The sequence below is a fragment of the Pholcus phalangioides genome, unplaced genomic scaffold (genome assembly GCF_987345545.1).
Source record: "Pholcus phalangioides strain wild (caught in Gottingen) unplaced genomic scaffold, Ppha-v1.0 ptg000042l_1, whole genome shotgun sequence".
Classification (NCBI taxonomy): Eukaryota; Metazoa; Arthropoda; class Arachnida; order Araneae; family Pholcidae; genus Pholcus; species Pholcus phalangioides.
This window is the reverse complement of record NW_028301628.1, coordinates 13,235,492-13,254,968: the sequence shown is the minus strand read 5'-3', so window position 1 is coordinate 13,254,968 and position 19,477 is coordinate 13,235,492. Positions and strand designations below refer to the sequence as shown.

The following is a 19,477-nucleotide window of genomic DNA, read 5'->3' as shown; positions in this document are numbered from 1 at the left end:
TGTCAAAATAAAGTTCCCATTGCAGCCGAAAAAATTTTCAAAAGTAAGTGATGGTGCCAATTACGGACAAAAATTGTCAAATGAATTAAAGTTACCAATTACAACCAAAAATACGTCAAATGTAAGTAAAGTTGCCAAGTGTCGCTAAAATTGGTGAAAAATTGCCAAACGCGGATAATGATGGATATTGAGTCAAAGTGTAATTCATCAAAAGAAAGAAAAAGTATATGTTTGGAAAATATGTGAGATGAATATATATTTATTATGGTAGAGTCACAATTGTAACACTCGCTGCTTATTAACTGCAAATGCGTTTTAAGCAAAAATAGGAATCCTAACATTTGTTGATGGTCATGCGCGAAACTACTACTATTTGACCGTTCATGCACCTCGTAAGCGTTGAAGGGTAAATAATTTCCTTGATATGATCACAAAACGAAAATAACGAAAAAAGACACGACTAAGAAAAATACAAAATTCTTTATTCATTTCAACACACTGCGGGTGCTGGCTTCAGAGGATAAATATAATATAACTACTATCCACGCTGACCGAGGATCCCACTTTGGTTGGATACCAAACCTTCACTCCCGGTTTCTCAGCGGAAAAGACGTCTGCTCAAGTCAAACGTTGTGGTCAGAATTCAGAGGAATTACAGTCGACGCTCGTTATAACGATCGGTACGACACAGTTCCCAAATATTTCCCTATTTCCGCCAAGTTATTTTTTATCCAATATAACTACCTGTAAATATTATTAACTCCATTACAACGACCGAACTCGGCTTGCCTCCCCCCCCCCCACCGTTTTTTTATTTTCTTTTCTAAAGAAATAGACAAAATCCGTTATTGAATGGGTTTGACCTTGACATTTGATGATCGGAGAAGAAAGGATATGAAACATACATGGTTTAACGATAAAAAAAAACCCGATGGCTAACTAGCACCATCTATGGAAACTTTGCTTACTATTCTGTTTCATTTTCTCAATGGTGACTCACTCCCACTTCCCACGGGGTTAATTTTTTTTTTACCTTATTCTAAATTTTATTGCACAATTTTACTCGATTTCAGCATGGGAGAAAATGAATGCAAGTAAACTTGCTTTGCTGTAAGTAGCAAAAAATAATTTTAAGCTTTGACCATGACATAGTATTTTACTGAGTGGAATGCACATACTGTACTTTATAATGTATTTAGCTTGTGTTTCTTTTGAAAGTTTTATTGCAATATTGTAACAGAATGAAAATTTTTTTATAAATTTCAGAAATACACATTACAAAGTTTTGCGGAGAAGCTAAACTTTATGATTTTTTTAAAGCGATCGATATAACGACCTCCCAATATAACGCCCGTTTTCCGTGAAACAAAGGGGGGTCGTTATTACAACGTCGTCTACTCTATTTAAACTCTGAAGACGGCACGTGTGACACTAGCGCTGCGTTTTTTTCAACTACGAGTGGCGTTCCTATTCATTCTATGATTTTGAAAAAAATCTCTTTTTAAATAATAGACCTTTAAATTACACTCATTAGAATGTCCATTTGTTGTCACTTTCGTCTTTAGAGGATAGATGACATCACCTGCTCTCATGCACGTCACTCACATAAATGCATATTTAGGATGTAAAACACTTGATATTCGCAAACAGTCACCTCTTTTCAGAAGTAAAATAGCAGTAAATTTTGTCTGATCTGAACAGGGTTGTGTACGGTTAGAAATAAAATCTTTTCTAAATATGTTGTATGAAAACGATTGAATTGATGGTTTCTATTTCATCTCGAAATTTTTACATGGATATTTAAACCATCTTAGCCTCAAAGTAGAATGTTTTGCATTGTTTGAGAGCCTCAGCCATGGCCCTCACAAGGGGTGGGCTGGCAAGGCTCCAACCCTGGGACCCGGGATGATTTTCATTATTTTTGTTTTTTCACGCTATAAATCCATCATAAAATGGCCCGTGAAAGTCCGGTCGGGGGGCCCGCAGAAGATTCCAGCCTAGGGGCCCTACTCCAGGATGTGGGGGCGATGGCCTCAGCTGACCAAAAATTTTCTGCTGTAGAAATTACTTAATAGTGTTTTATACACAAAAGAGTTCTTTTTCTTTTTATCGAGATTATGCTGACGTCGCAGTTTTCGCATATTTTGCTTAGAGGCAAATCAGTAGCCTATAGGGGAATGTGACGTATAATGAGATATTTGTCTAATATGAGATACCCCCTTTACCTCTTTTGTACGGTGGGGACATCTGTTGTTAGAGGCATGCACTATTATCGGCGGTAGATGAAGCTGTCAACAACATAACCTTACTCATTTGCATGTGGCTCCGCCTTCAGGAGCATATTTAACTGCGCAGCCTGCATAAGAGTTTTAGAAGTATTTTTTACAGGGATCACATTGGTGCAGCAGATGAAGAACAAAGTGATAGCCGTAAAAGGTAGAAAACCAATAAACACCCTGACTTCCTTAGAAAGGGGGAAATTGATTACAATTGTGGCCCACATGAATGCACAGGAGTTGTACATTACTCCACTAATTTTGTTTCCTAGAAAAAATATGCTCCATTTTCTAATGAGAGGATCTCCTTCTGGCTCAACTTGCTACCCGTCTGGATGGATTCAAAGCGACATGTTTACGAGATGGTTTGAGCATTTCCTGAAAATGACCAAGCCCACTTCATCCGATCTTGTTGTTTTGGTTTTAGATGGTCATTACAGCCATTCAAGAAACATACAGGTCATTGAATTAGCGGAAATAAATCATGTCTCTTTAGTTTGCCTACCACCCCACACAACACACCGAATGCAGCCACTGGATGGTGGTTTCATGTTTCTGCTGAAAACGTGCTACGCCAGAGAAATAGAAACTTACCTTAGAAACAATCCTGGACAAGTAGTTATAGTAAGTCTCGTTACGAGACTGTTTGCAGTAGCCTACACAAAAGCCGCGACAATGGAAAATTCAGTGAACGCCTTCAGAAAGACGGGACTTTTTCCTTGTGAACGTTTTTGATGCGGAGTTGGGTTCAGGCCTAGGAGCGGATTTGACAGCAACTCCAGGAGCAGATTCTCCATCTTTAACTTCTAATTTGGCAGCCATCCCTGGACCTTCTGATGTGGAGGTGAAGCCGTCTGACATTAGCCCTGTCCCTTCAAGGCCTAGTACATCGTCTTTTTCACGGTCGGGTTCAGCAATATTGCTGATCAACTCGCCATACAAGAAACAGCTTGAAGAAAAATCGCTAGTCAAACAACAAAAGAAACAAAAGAGGTACAAAGAAAACTGGGACTGACAAGAGGAAAAAGGCAAAAGAAAGCCAGGAAAGAGTCGGTTACAACCAAGAAGAAAAGACAAGATTCGAGTGAAGACGAAACGTGCGCTGACGAAGAACCACCTCTACAGGACTCAGATGATTCAGATTTTAATTACGATGAGTCGGATCCAGAATGTGCATGTTCTGTTCAACCCGATTTTCAGACGACACCCATGGAGAGAAGTGGGCGAGATGTATGCTATGCTCTCGATGGTCTCACGAGGGTTTTGGAGAATTTAAGGAGAGATTATTTTTGTGCAATGTTTTTGTTATTCGTAAAAAAAATTTAATTTGTTATATTATTTTTTTTCAATATATTGACGATTAGTTAAATTCAATTAATAACTTTTTTCATGCAAATGTTTCTTTTTCAGTGTGACTGCACAATATATGAGATGGTGTTTCATATTAGGAACCCTTGGTGTCTCATATTGGGCAACCTGTTCCAAAAACATCTGATTCGAACATTTTAATAAAATCATTTTTTGAGTATGCTTGCAATAATTTTTCTGAAAGTTCAATCAATATTTCGAATCAAGTATATTTATAGTGTACCAAATCAATTTTAGGATTACTAAATTGGTCATCAGGGAATCAGAAAATCTATTTTAGAAAAATTATCTCATTATAGGTCACTTTCCCCTATTACAGCAATTTCTCGTAATAAAGCTGTGGCTTATAATTTTTAATTTTGAAACTTTCAGTTCTTGCGGCTGATTAAATGTTCGGCCTATTCATAAAACTTTTTCCTCTGACGTTCTGACTGATAAAAAGTTCTCTGAGATTCTGATAAAAATTTGTAAGAGATAATAAAATATATAAATACCCTTGTTTTATATATTTTTAAAAGCAAGAAAACATTTTCGGTAGGATCTTATTCTGGAAGGAGCTTGTTCATGATGTAATTTCCAATAGAGAATAAGTAGAAGCATAAATAATAGCTACAGTATTTGGCAAATTTTCTTGTTTTGTGAGTTCGAATGAAGAAAAAAAAGAAAGGTTAAAGAATAATTAGTGGTAAACCCTGATTATTTTTGTCAGTGTAAGTAACAAATTTTTGTGATGAAAATAATTAATAAAAAAAAGAGAACAAGAATAAAAAAAAATATTCTCATTCTGTTAATACAATAGAGGATGCAGCATGTCGATGCATTAAGTAGACACCCAGTCATGATACTAGGTAATGACACCTTGATGGCGAAACTGAAGAATGCTCAGTTAGAAGATGACCAAATCTGTGCCCTTAGAGCACTGCTCGCTGACAATGAATCGGAAGAATATTTTGTAAGGAACGACATTCTCCACAAATTTATGAATGGTCGTGAACTGATTTTTTGCTGATTGCTACAGGTGTTCCTCGTGGGAATGGACAGGTCGAAAGAATCCACCGTACTCTAATACTAGTCCTGACCAAGTTGACTCTCGACGATGCAACAAAGTGGTTCAAACCCGTTGATAAGTTGCAAAAGGTCTTGAACAGCACGACTAGTCGAAGTACGAATACACGCCATTTGAACTTTTAACTGGTGTAGAAATGAGAAATAAAGAAGACATTGTACTAAGAGATCTCTCTTAATGGAAGAGACTGTAGATGAATTTCACGATCAAAGAAATGTCATTAGAGAAGAGGCGAAGAAAAATAACCACAAGATTCAGGCTGAAAATAGGCGGACTTACAACAAAAAGAGGAAAAAGGGGACAAGGAGGAAAAAGAGACACCGGCCCCGGACTGAAGTTGAGACTCAACTATTTTGGTCCATATGAAATGACAAAAGTGAATGCTAAAGACAGATATGAGGCCAAGAAAGTCAGTGATCATTCAGGTCCTATCACCACTGCTACCGCAGCTGATCTCATGAAACGTTTTTAGAGATGTCCCAATTCACAACAATACGAATATTGTGTTTTGCATTTTTCATGCTTATATGAATACTGTGTTCATTTAAATGTCGCTGAGGTCAGTGAGCCGCTGGATGGCCAAGTTGTGGGATTTTTAGTTATAGTTCTTTTTATTATCAGTAGAGGGCGCTACGTCACGCAGGGGAATAAGTAGTATTACAAAGATTAGTTTTGGCAACAGTGAGTTTGCCGGGAGAAGTTGGCGGGAAAGGCTACGTTTTTTGTTGTATTTTTTGTGCGCGTAATAAATGTTTAGAAAATGGATGCTGTGTGTGTTTCTCTGTGAAGAGCCCACATATATTGTTTATAATTTTTGTGACTGCATTTTGAAATGGGTTGCTGTATTTTAGTAATATATGACATCCTTACTTGTTATGGGCATCTTTTTCTCAGCCACCGCATTGGGCTTTTGCCTGTTGTGGCCTTATATGTGTATTTAGACAAGAATCTTGTTTATAGAATATATAACTTGTTTTACATTCATCCATCGCATTTCTTGAGTACAATTGACATTTTTTCCGTTCTTATAATTTGTGCAATAAATTAATTGAAATTTATTTCACTATTGGTAGAGAAAAAAAAGTCGAATTAAAAATTCTGAAGTTATAACGGCTTGATGATGAATGTACTGCACTCGCAACATTACGGGACTTCCTACTGTTAGTGAGTTGAAGAGATACTTTCCTTTTAAAAGGGGGAAGCTGGCTCCTTAGGCATTTACGAATTACATATTCAAAGTTCAAAACCACAGAAAACTACAACTGAGGTAGTCATCTGCAATGAATAATAGATAGAGATTGGAGACGTGTACCAGAGGAACCTTGAGGTCTCCACCTACTTCTTTTGTATATTTCAAACCAAGAGTAACGGGAATTTTTTATTTCATAACGGAAGTTTGGAGAGAAATTAGGATATACCACCTCATCATTCTTGACGAGAATTCAGTCCTTAAGTTCTTTTTAATCCTTAGCCGAAAAATGAAAAATACATTATACTCTTGAAATTCAATTGCATTATGTTTCATCCCTAAATTTCAGACTTTATATATCGGAAATGATTTTTCTTTTAAATTTCAGTTTAAGCTATGTCATAAGATTACAATATGTAACATATTATTAGTCGACAAGAGTCCGTGGCCTGTATAGCCGACCGTAGACAATTTTCTATGATCAAACTGTAAATAAAAGAACAGTGCTAAATGTGTTAAAGAAAATACATTCAGCACTTTCAGTATTCAGAAAATACATTTAGCATCAATCTATATAAATAATAATTATAAATACTGTATATATACATTCTTATTTGTATACATTTGCAAATACATTAATTGTGTACATTTACAAATATATTAATTGTATACATTTACAAATACATTAATTGTATACATTTACAGATACATTAATTATATTCAAATGCAATTCTCATATATAATACATTCAAATAAATTTCTTATCTTATGGTGATGAGTTGGAATTATGGCACATGACGGCTTCTTCCGAATTTTCGATTTCCTTACAGTCCAGTTATATTAGCATAGACACCATAGATATAAGATCTCAGACAATCATCCATGTGAATGCAGAATTATAGAATATCCCAATCACATTATGTAAGTACACAAAAAAAAAAAGGGGAAAAAAAAAAGACATCCATTTTTGTACTGTTAATAACTAAAACAATTTTCAGATTTGGAGGAGAATCCTTGATGTAACAAAATGCACCATAATATAAAAACTTCTTGTATGTTATTTGTAATTATTGAAATTACACTTGCGAGACGTCAGTTGCCATACGAATCAGCCCTTACTTCAGATCAAGCGTTCTCTGAGGATGGGTGTAGTACATCACCAGAATCCGATCGATCAAATCATATTGATCAGGAATAGAATTATAAAACATCACGTGTATATGATATGCACGAAAATCCTGTATCATCTAATATTATTTGTTTTTTGTTTCTTTCTTTGTCTTAGAGCATAAGAAACAGGTCTTGACAAACTAACAAGATTCTCTCGCATAAAGAAGAGGGGGGGGGGGAAAATGCAGTAAATCAGAACAACTCGTCGTATTTCCTGTTCATTAATATTCACGGGCCGTACTCAAAGTGTGTATGGGCACGAAACACTGTTCGAAATAAAAGAAAGACAGAATTATAACGTAGCAGAAAAGGTAAAATGTGAAAAAGGATCGCTATGAAAATAAATAAAATACTAATAAATAAATAAGAAAAAGTACTTTTGAAACTCAACGATCTTAAAGATTGGAAGAAGGAGAATAGAGTTTGACAGATAAGGCGAGTTGCAGAAATTCAAAAGCGATTTTTCTTGTCACCAAGAAAGAAGCCGAGGCGCAGCAGAAGCGTCTCATAATGAATTCCAAGATACGAAATAGAAAAATGAAAAAAAGGTGAAAGATGAGTTGAATGAAATAAGGGGTTTCACCTTTCAGCCACCTTTTTATTTGTTTTCGATTATCAAGGGAACCGAATCAATTTATTTCGTTTCATTTATTTATGTATTTATTCTACTCGAGTGGCATAACTTTATCTCTCGTGAAAGAATTAGAAAATATACGGTTTCATATTGAAAAATCGGCTTAAGGAATAGATACTTTATTTCTCTCCCCACCAAGATGAGAGAAACCATTTGTCAAACACGTAGAAGAGAACGAATGTGAAGAAAATCGATTTCTTTCTCGAAATATGAGAATATATTTTACGCTTATAGCGTTCGTTTGTTGTGTAATGTGTTTCGAGTAGAATAAAGCCTCAAGTACCAGATTAGCAGCGACCCCTGCCAACGAGAAAAATGATTTTGGAGTTCTATTTCAGACCTGGGGATATAAAGAAAAGAACTTCACAAAATTATTAGAAACCAAGTACAGTCTAGTCCATACATGCTCAACATATGACCTGAAAGCTGAATGTGGACCTCAGAGTAATCTGGTGTGGCCCGTGACCACAAACTTAACTTAATAAAAATGAATTAAGTGACACATTTCCAGATCACTTGAGTGACACGTGGTTCAGTTTCACATCACTTAAGTGTCCCGAAGCACATTTCTAAGACCAATTAAGTGATCCACGGTATATTTACAGGTCACTTGAGTAACCGGTGACACAGTTCTAGATCACATAACTGACTTGCGGCATATTTACAGATCATTTATGTAACCTTTTGTGTCGTTTCAGATCACTTGAGTGGCCCGCGACACGTTTTCAAATTAATGAAGTGTTCCGCACCGTCCTAAAGGTTGAGCAACCTTGATCTAGTCCAGGGGTTCTCAGACTGTGCGCTGCCAACTTTTTTGTCAGGGGTGCTTCAGAACGGCAACCTGACAAAGGCTTTTCGAAAAAAAAATTCTTTGTTAACCTGCTCTGGGTAGCCGCGGTTGAACGTCGATTGGGGCAAGGGGTGCCACGGGTGGAAAAAGTTTGAGGAAACCCTGATGTAGTCTCTAATAAATGTAAAAAACGTATACCCGTTTCAGCTCAAATAACTCGTGAACCGTAGGTTAAAGACGCATTTCAATTAGAAAAAAATATCCAAATAATGTGTCTAACCAATTTTAGATGCGCCGTTTTTTACAGGGGTTCGTTTGTGTATCGAGATACAAAATTAAATTTTATTGACGCTTCCGCTGTTCATTTACTCCCAACGAAGAAGTTTTTGCCATGTCTCTACCACGCCGTACGCGCGAGCCCAACAAAAGAAATATATATGTATACATTACATGTATCTGTAAGTGCCACCAAAATATTGCGCATGCAATGTTTGTGAACACTGTTCAGTGGTGGTCAAAAAAGGGAACAGAATGCTCCTTTCAAATCTTAAGAAGGTGTCTTTGCGTTCTTCTAAAGTGATACTTCTACTTTTCCGGGGCTTAGTTCGTCCTGGACTGGAGTATGCTGAAAGAGGGAGTTCACCCTACCTACTGAGGGATATAGACTTGGTTGAGGTGGCAGAGAAGAGCTACCCGTGCTGTTGTTGGTACTCAAGGATTGAGCTAGGAAGAGAGAATTTCTTGAATATCTTTACTTTGGACGAACGCAGGTGTCGGGGGATATGATCAAAGTGTTCAAAACAGACAGATAGAATGGACCATGATTTATTAATTTGCCGTCAATCAGCTGCTTTTACAAGGGAACAGCAGTATCGATTGGTAAGGGACAATTCTAGGTTGTGGTGTCGCAGAGAATTTTTCTCTAGTAGGGTTGTTAATGAATGGAATTGCTTACGTCTAGGGGTAGTGAATTCTAACAATTGACACGTTTAAAAAGAAATACGATAAACATGTCGGGGTAAATCGAGAAGCTATCCGTACTTAAGACAACCATAAATATTGTTTAAGGGCAGTATATTATATTTTGTCATGAATAGTATGTATAGTTTTTATAACTGCCCTTTCAATTGGGCTTCTGTATTTTAGAAATATATGACATCCATATTATTGTTATGGGCATCTTTTTGGCCACCTCGTTGGGCATTTTGCCTGTTGTGGCCTTGTATTTGTATTTATTTCTGTTTTTATTTGTAAATGGGAAAAATCTCAGAATTTAGATAACTATAATAAGAAAACTTTTTCCAACGAGTTTTCTTCAAAATGTATAAATTTCTTTTCTATGATTTGCGTACATGTCACTGTGGAAACAAAATAAAATAACTTCAATGGCAGTGTTGAAAGTTTGAATTCTGTTACAAAATCGTACATAAAAACGACACTCGTACTTAAATAACGCCGTACATAAATAACATCATTATGGTTCAGAATATGATAAAATAGAACTCGCGATCAGTTTTGATATTTGAAAGAAAAATAGCAAGAAAAAAAAGGGGCCATAAAAGTATCGGAAAAAAAGTGATAAAAATACCTGATTAGATGTCGGATACATATATAATTTAATTATCTATCACACGGAATAAAATGGTAGGGTCGCAGCGGTTCATTTCTTTTCGGAAAAAAAGAAACAGGTTGGATCGTGCGGACGTAAATAAACACATTAATGCACGCTTTGAATAAGAGTGAGAACAAGTTTTGTGAGGTTGATAGTATGTTTGACAGATGATTCCTCACGACTGACATTTTTCGTCAAAATGAAATATTACAAAAAAGAACTGTATATAAAAAGGTGGAAAAAAGAGGAAAAATAAAAACTGTGAAAAATGTAAACCGTACGCTCATAAGGAAGTGAGGATGAGGAAGCCACAACGTGTAAATAGGTAACAAGAAAAACATAATGTCTGCTTCACATCACATCACAAAAAAACCCCTTCTTTTTATGTATTTTTATTTATTTACATAGTCTTTATTTAATAAAAGTTTTTGACAGTAATAACAGAAGAAAAAAAAACTGGTTCATTCGACACGTTTAATTTACGAAGAATTGAGAATAGTATTCGTATTTGAATGAACGTTCGAGAGAGAGAGAGAGAGAGAGGTCAGTAAACTAGCTCGAAGTTCGCAGAATATATCGAAAATAACCCATGGCATACAAAAATATAGCCTCATCGTAGATTTTCCTATCATTTGCAATGATTCTGTTTCTATAAAACATTTCTGTTCTTTTTTTCCCTTCAAGAGTGAGAGCTCTTCATTTCCAATCAATAAATTCATAAGTTGAAAAATTACAGGTAAAATTGAATTTGAACATAAGGAACAAGGTATACAGTGCTCCATAAATTCGTGAATAGTTCAAAAATCATAAAATTTAAAAAAAAACCGTAAAAAAAGAATTGATACATTTGAATGCAATTTGCGAAAAAGTTATTCACAAGGGGGAATTTATTTTTTGTATAGAGAAAAAAACTAGTTCAAGTTTTTGTCGATAGAGAGCACTGCACAAAAGCAAATCATTATGAATACGCAAATCAGAGGCCTATAAAATGCAAAGTGTACCATTAACAGATCATTTCTGAATTTCCCTGTTAGTGCAGCTCACATAAGGTTTTCATTGTGATGTAGACATTGGTGGATAAAGGACTATTAGTGAAGTTGTTTCACTTCAGCAATGAATTGCCGGCTCAAGTTTTACGAACGTTTCGGACACAGAAGAAATTGAAGAAAGGTTCAGGTCCAATCACTCCTGCTAGATATATATACATATATAATAACATGTCCCGACTGACTGACTATTTTCAACAATAGCGTTTGTTTAAATTCCATCCACAAATTTTTCATTGTTACACAATACAAAAAATAGATTCCATTATGTTTGAATCTTAACTAATGAACAGGAAACAGTGATATAAAGAAAACATGAAGCCATATGTTTAGCGACACTCTCTGCAGATGAGTCTGCCTGGAATCAGTAGAATTGAATTCACAAATGGTGAATCCTTTCTTAGGGTTTTATGTGCGGGTTCGGAGTCGAATTTGAAAGCATTAAGACTTCGTATTGGGTGGATCATCGTATTTTACTGAATGGTCCGAAGAAGAAAGAAAGTGTCTCGAGACGCTTAATGAAGCGTGGTTATAGAATAATATAACAAATCCTCTTTGACCTGGAGGTAAGGAGCTACAGCCATGCACCTTGCAACGCCATGTTGTAGGGTAAAACGATTAAGGTGGATCAAGTGACCTCTATTTATTAAGAGGAGAGGAGGGTCGAATGATTTGTTGAAATTCAGCCGCTTGTTTGCAAAAAAGAAAAAAAAAAAGAATTTCACTTAATAGCATAAACATTTTTTTCGGAAATTTGTCAAAATATGTATTTCTGGAAACAGCGCATACAACTAGAATCTACGGACTGCATTTTTTATGGAGTAAAAAATACACCATGGGCAGAATTTAATCCATATAACTTTTTTTACAGTCATCCATAACATTCTCTGAGTATTTTTTATTTTATTTGCCATGATTACTGTTCATCGGTAAAAAAACTAATTATAACTATTTGATGTTGATTATACTATATTTGCAATGATATGGGACTTCCTGCACTTTTTACGATACTTTCAATACGAGTTTTCAACCAAGGTTTACGAAATTCACAGAAAACGTGACGCTGTGCATGAGACGCACGGTATAGGAATTTAAAATGTGACATTATAATATTAATATTATATTACACAATATTCTATGAGGTATGATTATTTACTGTAAATAATTATTAATTGCGCATGAACAAAAATATAAATTTGATTTTTCATTATTTGAGTTTTCAGATAAATAGTGCAACTTAGAATTCTAGCTTAATGTTGTGAAAATTCAGAAAGATATACGCGATATTGTGAGCTATAATTTCGAAACTTGTTGAAAGTTGCTGAATAATAAGGAAATTTCCACAAATATATTTGTTAACGACTATTTGCTGCTATTTCATTTTTGACTTCAGTTTGTTTATTTTGACATCATACACGCGTGTTATGCTATAATACTTCGCTTATGTAGCATTAGACACGCGTCTTCGCTCATTTGCATAATGCTGTGGGCTTATTCTCGAAATAATCAAATAACAGAAAATAATCGTATAGCAATATATATTTGTGGAAAATTCCTTATTATTCAGTTACTTTCACAAGTTTCAAAATTATAGCTCACAATATCGTGCATATCTTTCTGAATTTCAACGACGTTGAGCTGGAATTTTTACTTAAGTTGCACTATATATTTGGCAAATAAAATTTATAAATGATACTAGGAATAAATCAATGATTAAACAATATTTTCAATGGCATTTGCACTTGAGTACAGTTTTCACGTGTTAAAAGTTAGGACACCTCTTAAGTTCTAAAAACAAAGAATATAAAATTGCCTTCTATTTTTGAATTGGTACTTTTTTCCGGTCGGAAATGTATGTTACACATTTAAGAATAATTGTGCAATACTGATCATAATCATCAGTAACTCAAGTATACAAAATTCAGAATCTAGTCTCGAGGTGTTTACGAGTTTTTTCTTTTTACCATGAAGAAAATGGAAAAGACATGCAAAAAAGAAAAAAAAGGAACCAGTTGTCGAATTGCAGCAGAACAATAAATCGTATCTAACAGTTCAGGTCTTGAATTTGCAATTTTTCTTTTTTTTTGAATATGTTAGCCCAGATATCGTTTCTATATTTAGAACGGGCAAGAATGAGAAGGACAGAAAAATAAAGAAAACAAACTTATAGAGAACAATAGATTGCCGTGTATCTCATGTTTTCCATCTTATGCTCAATCCAAGTGTGAATACATTTTTTTATTCTTCTACTCTCGGTTATGTCATAATCTCATCTTCATATCAATATATTGTTCAAGCCTTCTTTTCTTTAGCAACCTATTCAAAAGTCTTTCTTTCTTAGATAGATGCTAGGAAGATGCAAATACAGTCAAGCGCAGTTATAACGACATTGAAAATTTCATAAAATTTCGTCGTTATAACCGAGTTATCGTTACAAGCGAATTTGATGGTTTAAGACCATAATTTACGAAAAATATAATTAGATGCTATCAAATATATCAAATACTGTGAATGATATTGTTATTTATCAAGATCAGGTTGATCACATTGGGCGCGAAAAAAACGGGAAACAGGAGATTATAACTGCATTGCGCCGATTCTCACCAAAAATGTTGCCAATAGTCGGTGAAATTGCCAAATATTGCTTAAACCTTTGTCGAGAAATACAGTGATATAGCAAGTCTGCTAAAATGCATTTCACGGCAAAAATTTCAACATTAAAAATATTTGAGATAATTATTTATAGTCATATTCATTATAACACAATTTATGAATTATGCGAATTATCTTTATCTACGATTCTAGTACAGATTATGTGTTAAAGTAAGCTTCGTTGAAGAAATTGGAGAAAACGGGGTTTTTTCATGTTAAAAAAGTGGAGAAAGTTAAATATGGGAATGTCTCGTATACGCGTCATGTCAATGATTAAGTCGGAGAGTGTAAAACATGTAATAATTTCTATTTTGAACGCTGGGTAGGAAAAAATACACAGACAATTCGCATCAATATGCTGATCTCTAATTCCAGGATTTCCTTGGCAAAGAATTATAGAAACAAAATAGAAACTAACGAAAAATCTGTCGTTATTATCCGAAGTCTCTCTCGTTTTCATAGACGTTGGAAGCAAGGTTCATTGGCATTATTCTCCGTGGGAATCAGCACGTACTACCAATTATTGATGTTATAGCCGAAGTGTCGTCACAATCGAGGCCGTTTCAACCAAGTTGGACCGTACTAAAAGAAACACACATACATAATATAATATAACTCTATAGAGCAGTGCTTTTCAACATCTGGTCCGCGAAACATTTCGCCCAATTCATACACCTGCGGCATATTTTTAGACTTATTAGATCTTATATTGACATTTCTGTCGTAGCCGTCAGCATGTTTGAAAATTGTTTCTTCCATTTATTTCTTTTTAGCTAGTCCGTAAACTATTTCTCTCATTGCTTTAGTTTCTTCCGGTCCGTTTATTCTGTCGGTCCAGTTATTACTCCTTTTTTAGAGTACAGTCGAATTCCAAGAGACCTGAGAAATCACTTCGTTATAAAGAAATTCCAGGCTTTTGCATTGTCCCTATGTAAACTTATCTGAGGGATTAGAATGCTGTTCATTAAAACGGGATTCGACTGTATTTATTTTTTTACCAGTCGTCAAAAACAAAATATTTCTTTCATTTATTTTTTACAGATGCACAAATTATTTGTCCTGTTTGCGGCATTCATTTTTACAGGTGTGTTCTTCAATTATTTCTCCCATTTATTTAGTTTTTGCTGAACCCTAAATTATTTCTTTTCATTATTCATTATTTCTCTTTCCATTACTTATTATTTTTCTATATTATCACAGTTTCTCTTAATTATTCATTATTTTTCTATATTCATCTAATTTTTCTTGACTATTCAATTATTTTTCTACGTTATTCAATATTTCTCTTATTTATTTGTTGTTTTTTGCCTTCCCCCTAAATTACATCTCATTATTTTCTTCACCTTGATTATTCCTTATTTCTCCTGTTCATTTATTTCTTGCCGGTCCACAAATTATTTCATTCGTTTATTCATTTTTTTGCCAGACCTCAAATTGTTTACAACAATCGAACTACAGGCGATCACCAAAAGTGCGGGAAGAGCATCTAGCATCATTGGAGCAGACCTCAATGGGGCACACACACATTGCTAGGCTACAAACAGACAAGATCCAGAGGTGTAAAGCTGCTGGATTTCATAAGATCTATGAATCTGTCGATCTTAAACAATGGGGAGTCCACATACCACCATGATGGAAAAGAGGGGAGTCCAGATGTCACATTAGCCAATCAGTTTGGTCCACTGGATCGGATAGACTGGTCAATCGATCATGAGGAGTGTACACAAGTGTCTGATCATCCAGATCTTCGACAAACCCAGATCGGATCCAACTGCCAAATACTCTAATTCACGCAGGAGAATTGACAACTTTCTCCAATACATCAAACCAGACATGACACGGCTAGTTGAAATGCTCCAACAGGCCAGGAACGAGGATGAGCTAGAGCAAGCCGTAGATCAGACTTTTGCCAAACTCAAACAGGCAGCTGACAAAAAGCTCAAGACAATAAGGCAACCTGAAAAAACAGTAACTCCGTGGTGGAATCAAGAATTAGATGTCATGCGAAAAAAGTTCAGAGCCAAGAAAAAAAGATACAAAAAGGCCCAAGGGGAAGCAAAGATAGCAGCTTGTCAGGCGTACAGAGAATACCGAAAAGTGTACTACAAAGCTCTAAAAAAGACCAAGAGGGACAGCTGGCGGAAATTCTGCACAGAAGCGACTGATCCCTTCGGGACGACTTATAAGGCAACGGTGAGGAGAAGAACGAGGCACCCACAGTTGATTATGCCAGTGGGAAAAAACCTTCCGATATTGAAGGCCGCGGAAGAACAGCTAAAACAACTATTCCCGGAGGATGATACAGATCTGCATCAAGACCCAGGTCAGATAGTTTGCGCCACAACATCAGGCGAAGAGACAACAAAAGAGCCGACAATTTCGAAGGCGGAAATAACAAGAATCATAAAGGGGTTAAGTGACAAGAAGGCTCCGGGACATGATGCATAAATAATGAGCTCTTGAAAGCCATCAACAAAGAACTTCCCCAACTGCTCAGAACTTTGTTCAACAGATGCCTGGAGCTGGGTATATTTCCATCTCACTTCAAATTGGGAAAATATTTCTTATACTCAAAAAGGGCAAGGATCCTGACGACATCACCTCATATAGAGCTATCCATCTTCTGGCTACCATTGGAAAGGTCTTGGAAAAGATTGTAATTCAGAGAGTAACCTACACACAGAGGCAAAACGATGGTGGAACGAAAATCAATTTGGATTTCGACAGGGACGTTCCATAGAACAAGCCCTCCTGGCTATTAAGGAGGTGATCGTCAAACAAAGGGCGAAAAAACAGGATATCGCGCTCATTTCCTTGGATATCAAGGGAGCGTTTGATGCACTGAGACACAACATCATCAGGGAAAGACTCGAAGAAATGCCTATACCAGAACAGCTTGCCAAAATAGTGCGTCATACTCTTCAGGGAAGAAGAGTGGCACTTCAGACTACAGCGGGACTAGCGACACATAGGTTATCTAAAGGATGTCCACAGGGATCTTGTTCTGGTCCAACGCTCTGGAACGCTGTAATTGATCACCTTCTGAAGATGAGATGGCCAGGCGGGGAAGATGAAATCGTGAAAGTCCAGGCGTTCACTGATGATATTGCCATCTTGGTCAGCAGCTCTACGGAGGGGAGAACGGAGACGCTCGCGTCAGAAGTGCTCGAATCCACAACTGGATGACTGAACATGGGCTCCAGGTGGCGTCAGAGAAGTCAAAATACCTGTGGATATCGTCCAAGACCCCACCAGGGTTCCATATTGACGGGTCTCCCATCGAACGTACTGACCTTCTTAAATACTTGGGAGATACTTGGGAGATCCTAAACTGGAACACGTGAAGCATCAAGCTGATAAAGTCAGTAAAGTTCTCCCACAGTTGTTAAGCTGCGCAGGCTCAAGATGGGGCATTACCAGTGCCATGCGTCGTACCTTATATGTATCAGTGATACAGAGGATGCTGGCCTACGGTGCCCCAGTCTGGGGATCCAAGCTCACCAAGGCAGTAAAGAGAAAACTAGACTCTGTTCAGAGAGGCTTTCTCCTCTATATCACCAAGGCGTACTGTACGGCACCAACAAACGCTCTACAGGTGATAACAGGACTTGCCCCCCTCGGGCTTTGGATCGAGTACGAAGCAAGGATGGCATTGCTGACGAGACTCAAAAGGCCCATCTCAGTCAACAATGAACGCATAGAGCATTCGCAAATAGAACAGAGAGAGATTGGATGGTCTTCTCACCCAGCCGTAGAGGTAAAAGACGGGCAGATCAGCTTACACCATGACCAACAGCTAATGCCGACAGTAATTTTCACGGACGGCTCAAAGACAAAAGATGGAACTGCAGCGGCTTACGTCCTTACGGAGGGCAACAAAATAATCAGCAAGTGGGCACATAAGCTCAATGCAGAGGCTTCCGTGTTCCAGGCGGAGATGCTGGCTCTTCTGGAGGCAGCGAGGAAGGCAGAGGAATTAAACCCTCCAGTCAAAATATACACTGACTCGCTTTCTTCGCTGCATGCAGACACAAATCCGTTGTCCAAAACGCACGCTTCAAGAGCAGTCAGGAAGATTCTCATTAATAACCCCGGTATCGCCCTTTCCTGGGTTAAAGCCCACGAGGGAAATTGGGGTAATGAGGAAGCTGATGCTCTTGCGAAAGCAACGACAGAAAGATCAGAAGTCGATCGAAACATTCCATTTCCAAGGTCTTGGGCGAAGGCAAAGATCAAACAACATCTTCTAAGGCAGTGGCAGGTGCAGTGGGCCAGCAAAGATAAAACAGGGAGAAAGATTCATCAGGTACTTCCGAGGGTGAGGCTCCAGGATCAGGGGTGGTCAAGGGCAATGATCTTGTTCTTCACAGAACACGGGCCATTCCCTGCATACGTCAAGAGATTTCACCTTCGGGGTACAGACGCCTGCAGATGGGGAATGGTGGGAACACCACTGCACTATGCCACTGAATGCCCATTGACAAATAAATTTCACTTTGGGAAGCCTTCGCAAGAAAACTTGGTCCTTTGGAGAGCTGAGTTGTTAAAAAGAAACGACCGAAAAGAAAAAATTGGAAAACTGATGGAGAGGATCACAACAGACGAGAGGACATTCATCCCTGACGGAAAGCCGCCTCGATCGGAAAGAGCAAGATACTGCAGGGCACTGTCTACAGAGGAGGAGTCCTCGGACTTCGAAAACTAACAAAATACACAATGAAGACACCGCGCCTCACGGGGGCATCCGTCGCGTAGTGGGCGGCTTAAGCTACAAGTAAATAGATGATATTGTGTATTGTATATATTGTATATTTTTCCTGTAATAAAAATCCAGGGGTTTTTGCGGTTGGGTCTCGGGGGTTTGGGTGTTGCTCGGGCTTGTGGGCCCCTCCTGGTGGCTGGGTGGCTGCCCGGGGGGGCTGCTTACTGTGAGGCACCCTGAGGGCGGGACCTTGTGCTTGCGGCTGTAGTCTTGGATAGAGGGTTGGAGGCGCCCCAGCCCGGCGCCCCTGACTCTCGCCCAGCGCGACCCAACCGGCTTGGGTAAAAGACTTATATCCCGGGAGGGACGGAGCCTGGGTCGTGTCTGGTTTGTCGGAGACCTCAAATTGTTCATCCAATTTATCTATTTTTTTTTCATTCTGCAAATTATTTATTATTTATTTATTATTTCTCTTGTTAGTTCCATATGTTCTCTCATTTATGTGGTTTTCATCGATCCGCAAATTGTTTCTCTTATTTTTTTTATTTTTTGCTGGTTCGCAAATTAATTCTATTACTTATTCATCATTCTCATATTTATCGATTTTTGGTCAATATTCTCGAATTATTTCTCCGATTTATTTATTTTTTGCTGATCCGCAAATTATATCGTTCACTCCCGTCGGTCCGCGAAATTTGTTCAACTGTTTCCGGCGCTCCGCAGCTGTAAAAAGGTTGAAGAACACTGCTATGCAACATTCGTTTCCCCCAATATTAACATTAATGAAATTTTGTATTTGTTTAAGAGCTTATCATTTCCTTATCATTTCAATGTCTCGCTCAGGTACAAATGCTTATAAACAATTATATAATAACGAAACAGGTCATAACCATCAAATCTACAAGCTGTACATACTCATATAACGATTAAACTGAGAAATGCCATGAATTGATGAAACATAAATGACTGTAA

The 19,477-nt window shown here is 37.2% G+C and overlaps 1 protein-coding gene across 1 annotated transcript; it reads left to right on the top strand.

The window, feature by feature from the left end:
* The first annotated feature begins 17,227 nt into the window (after positions 1-17,227).
* LOC149064497 (uncharacterized) lies at positions 17,228-18,508 on the top strand. Its single transcript, XM_089255332.1, has one exon. It carries the CDS (start codon positions 17,228-17,230, stop codon positions 18,506-18,508), a length of 1,281 nt encoding a protein of 426 aa, XP_089111458.1.
* The last annotated feature ends 969 nt before the right edge of the window (positions 18,509-19,477 follow it).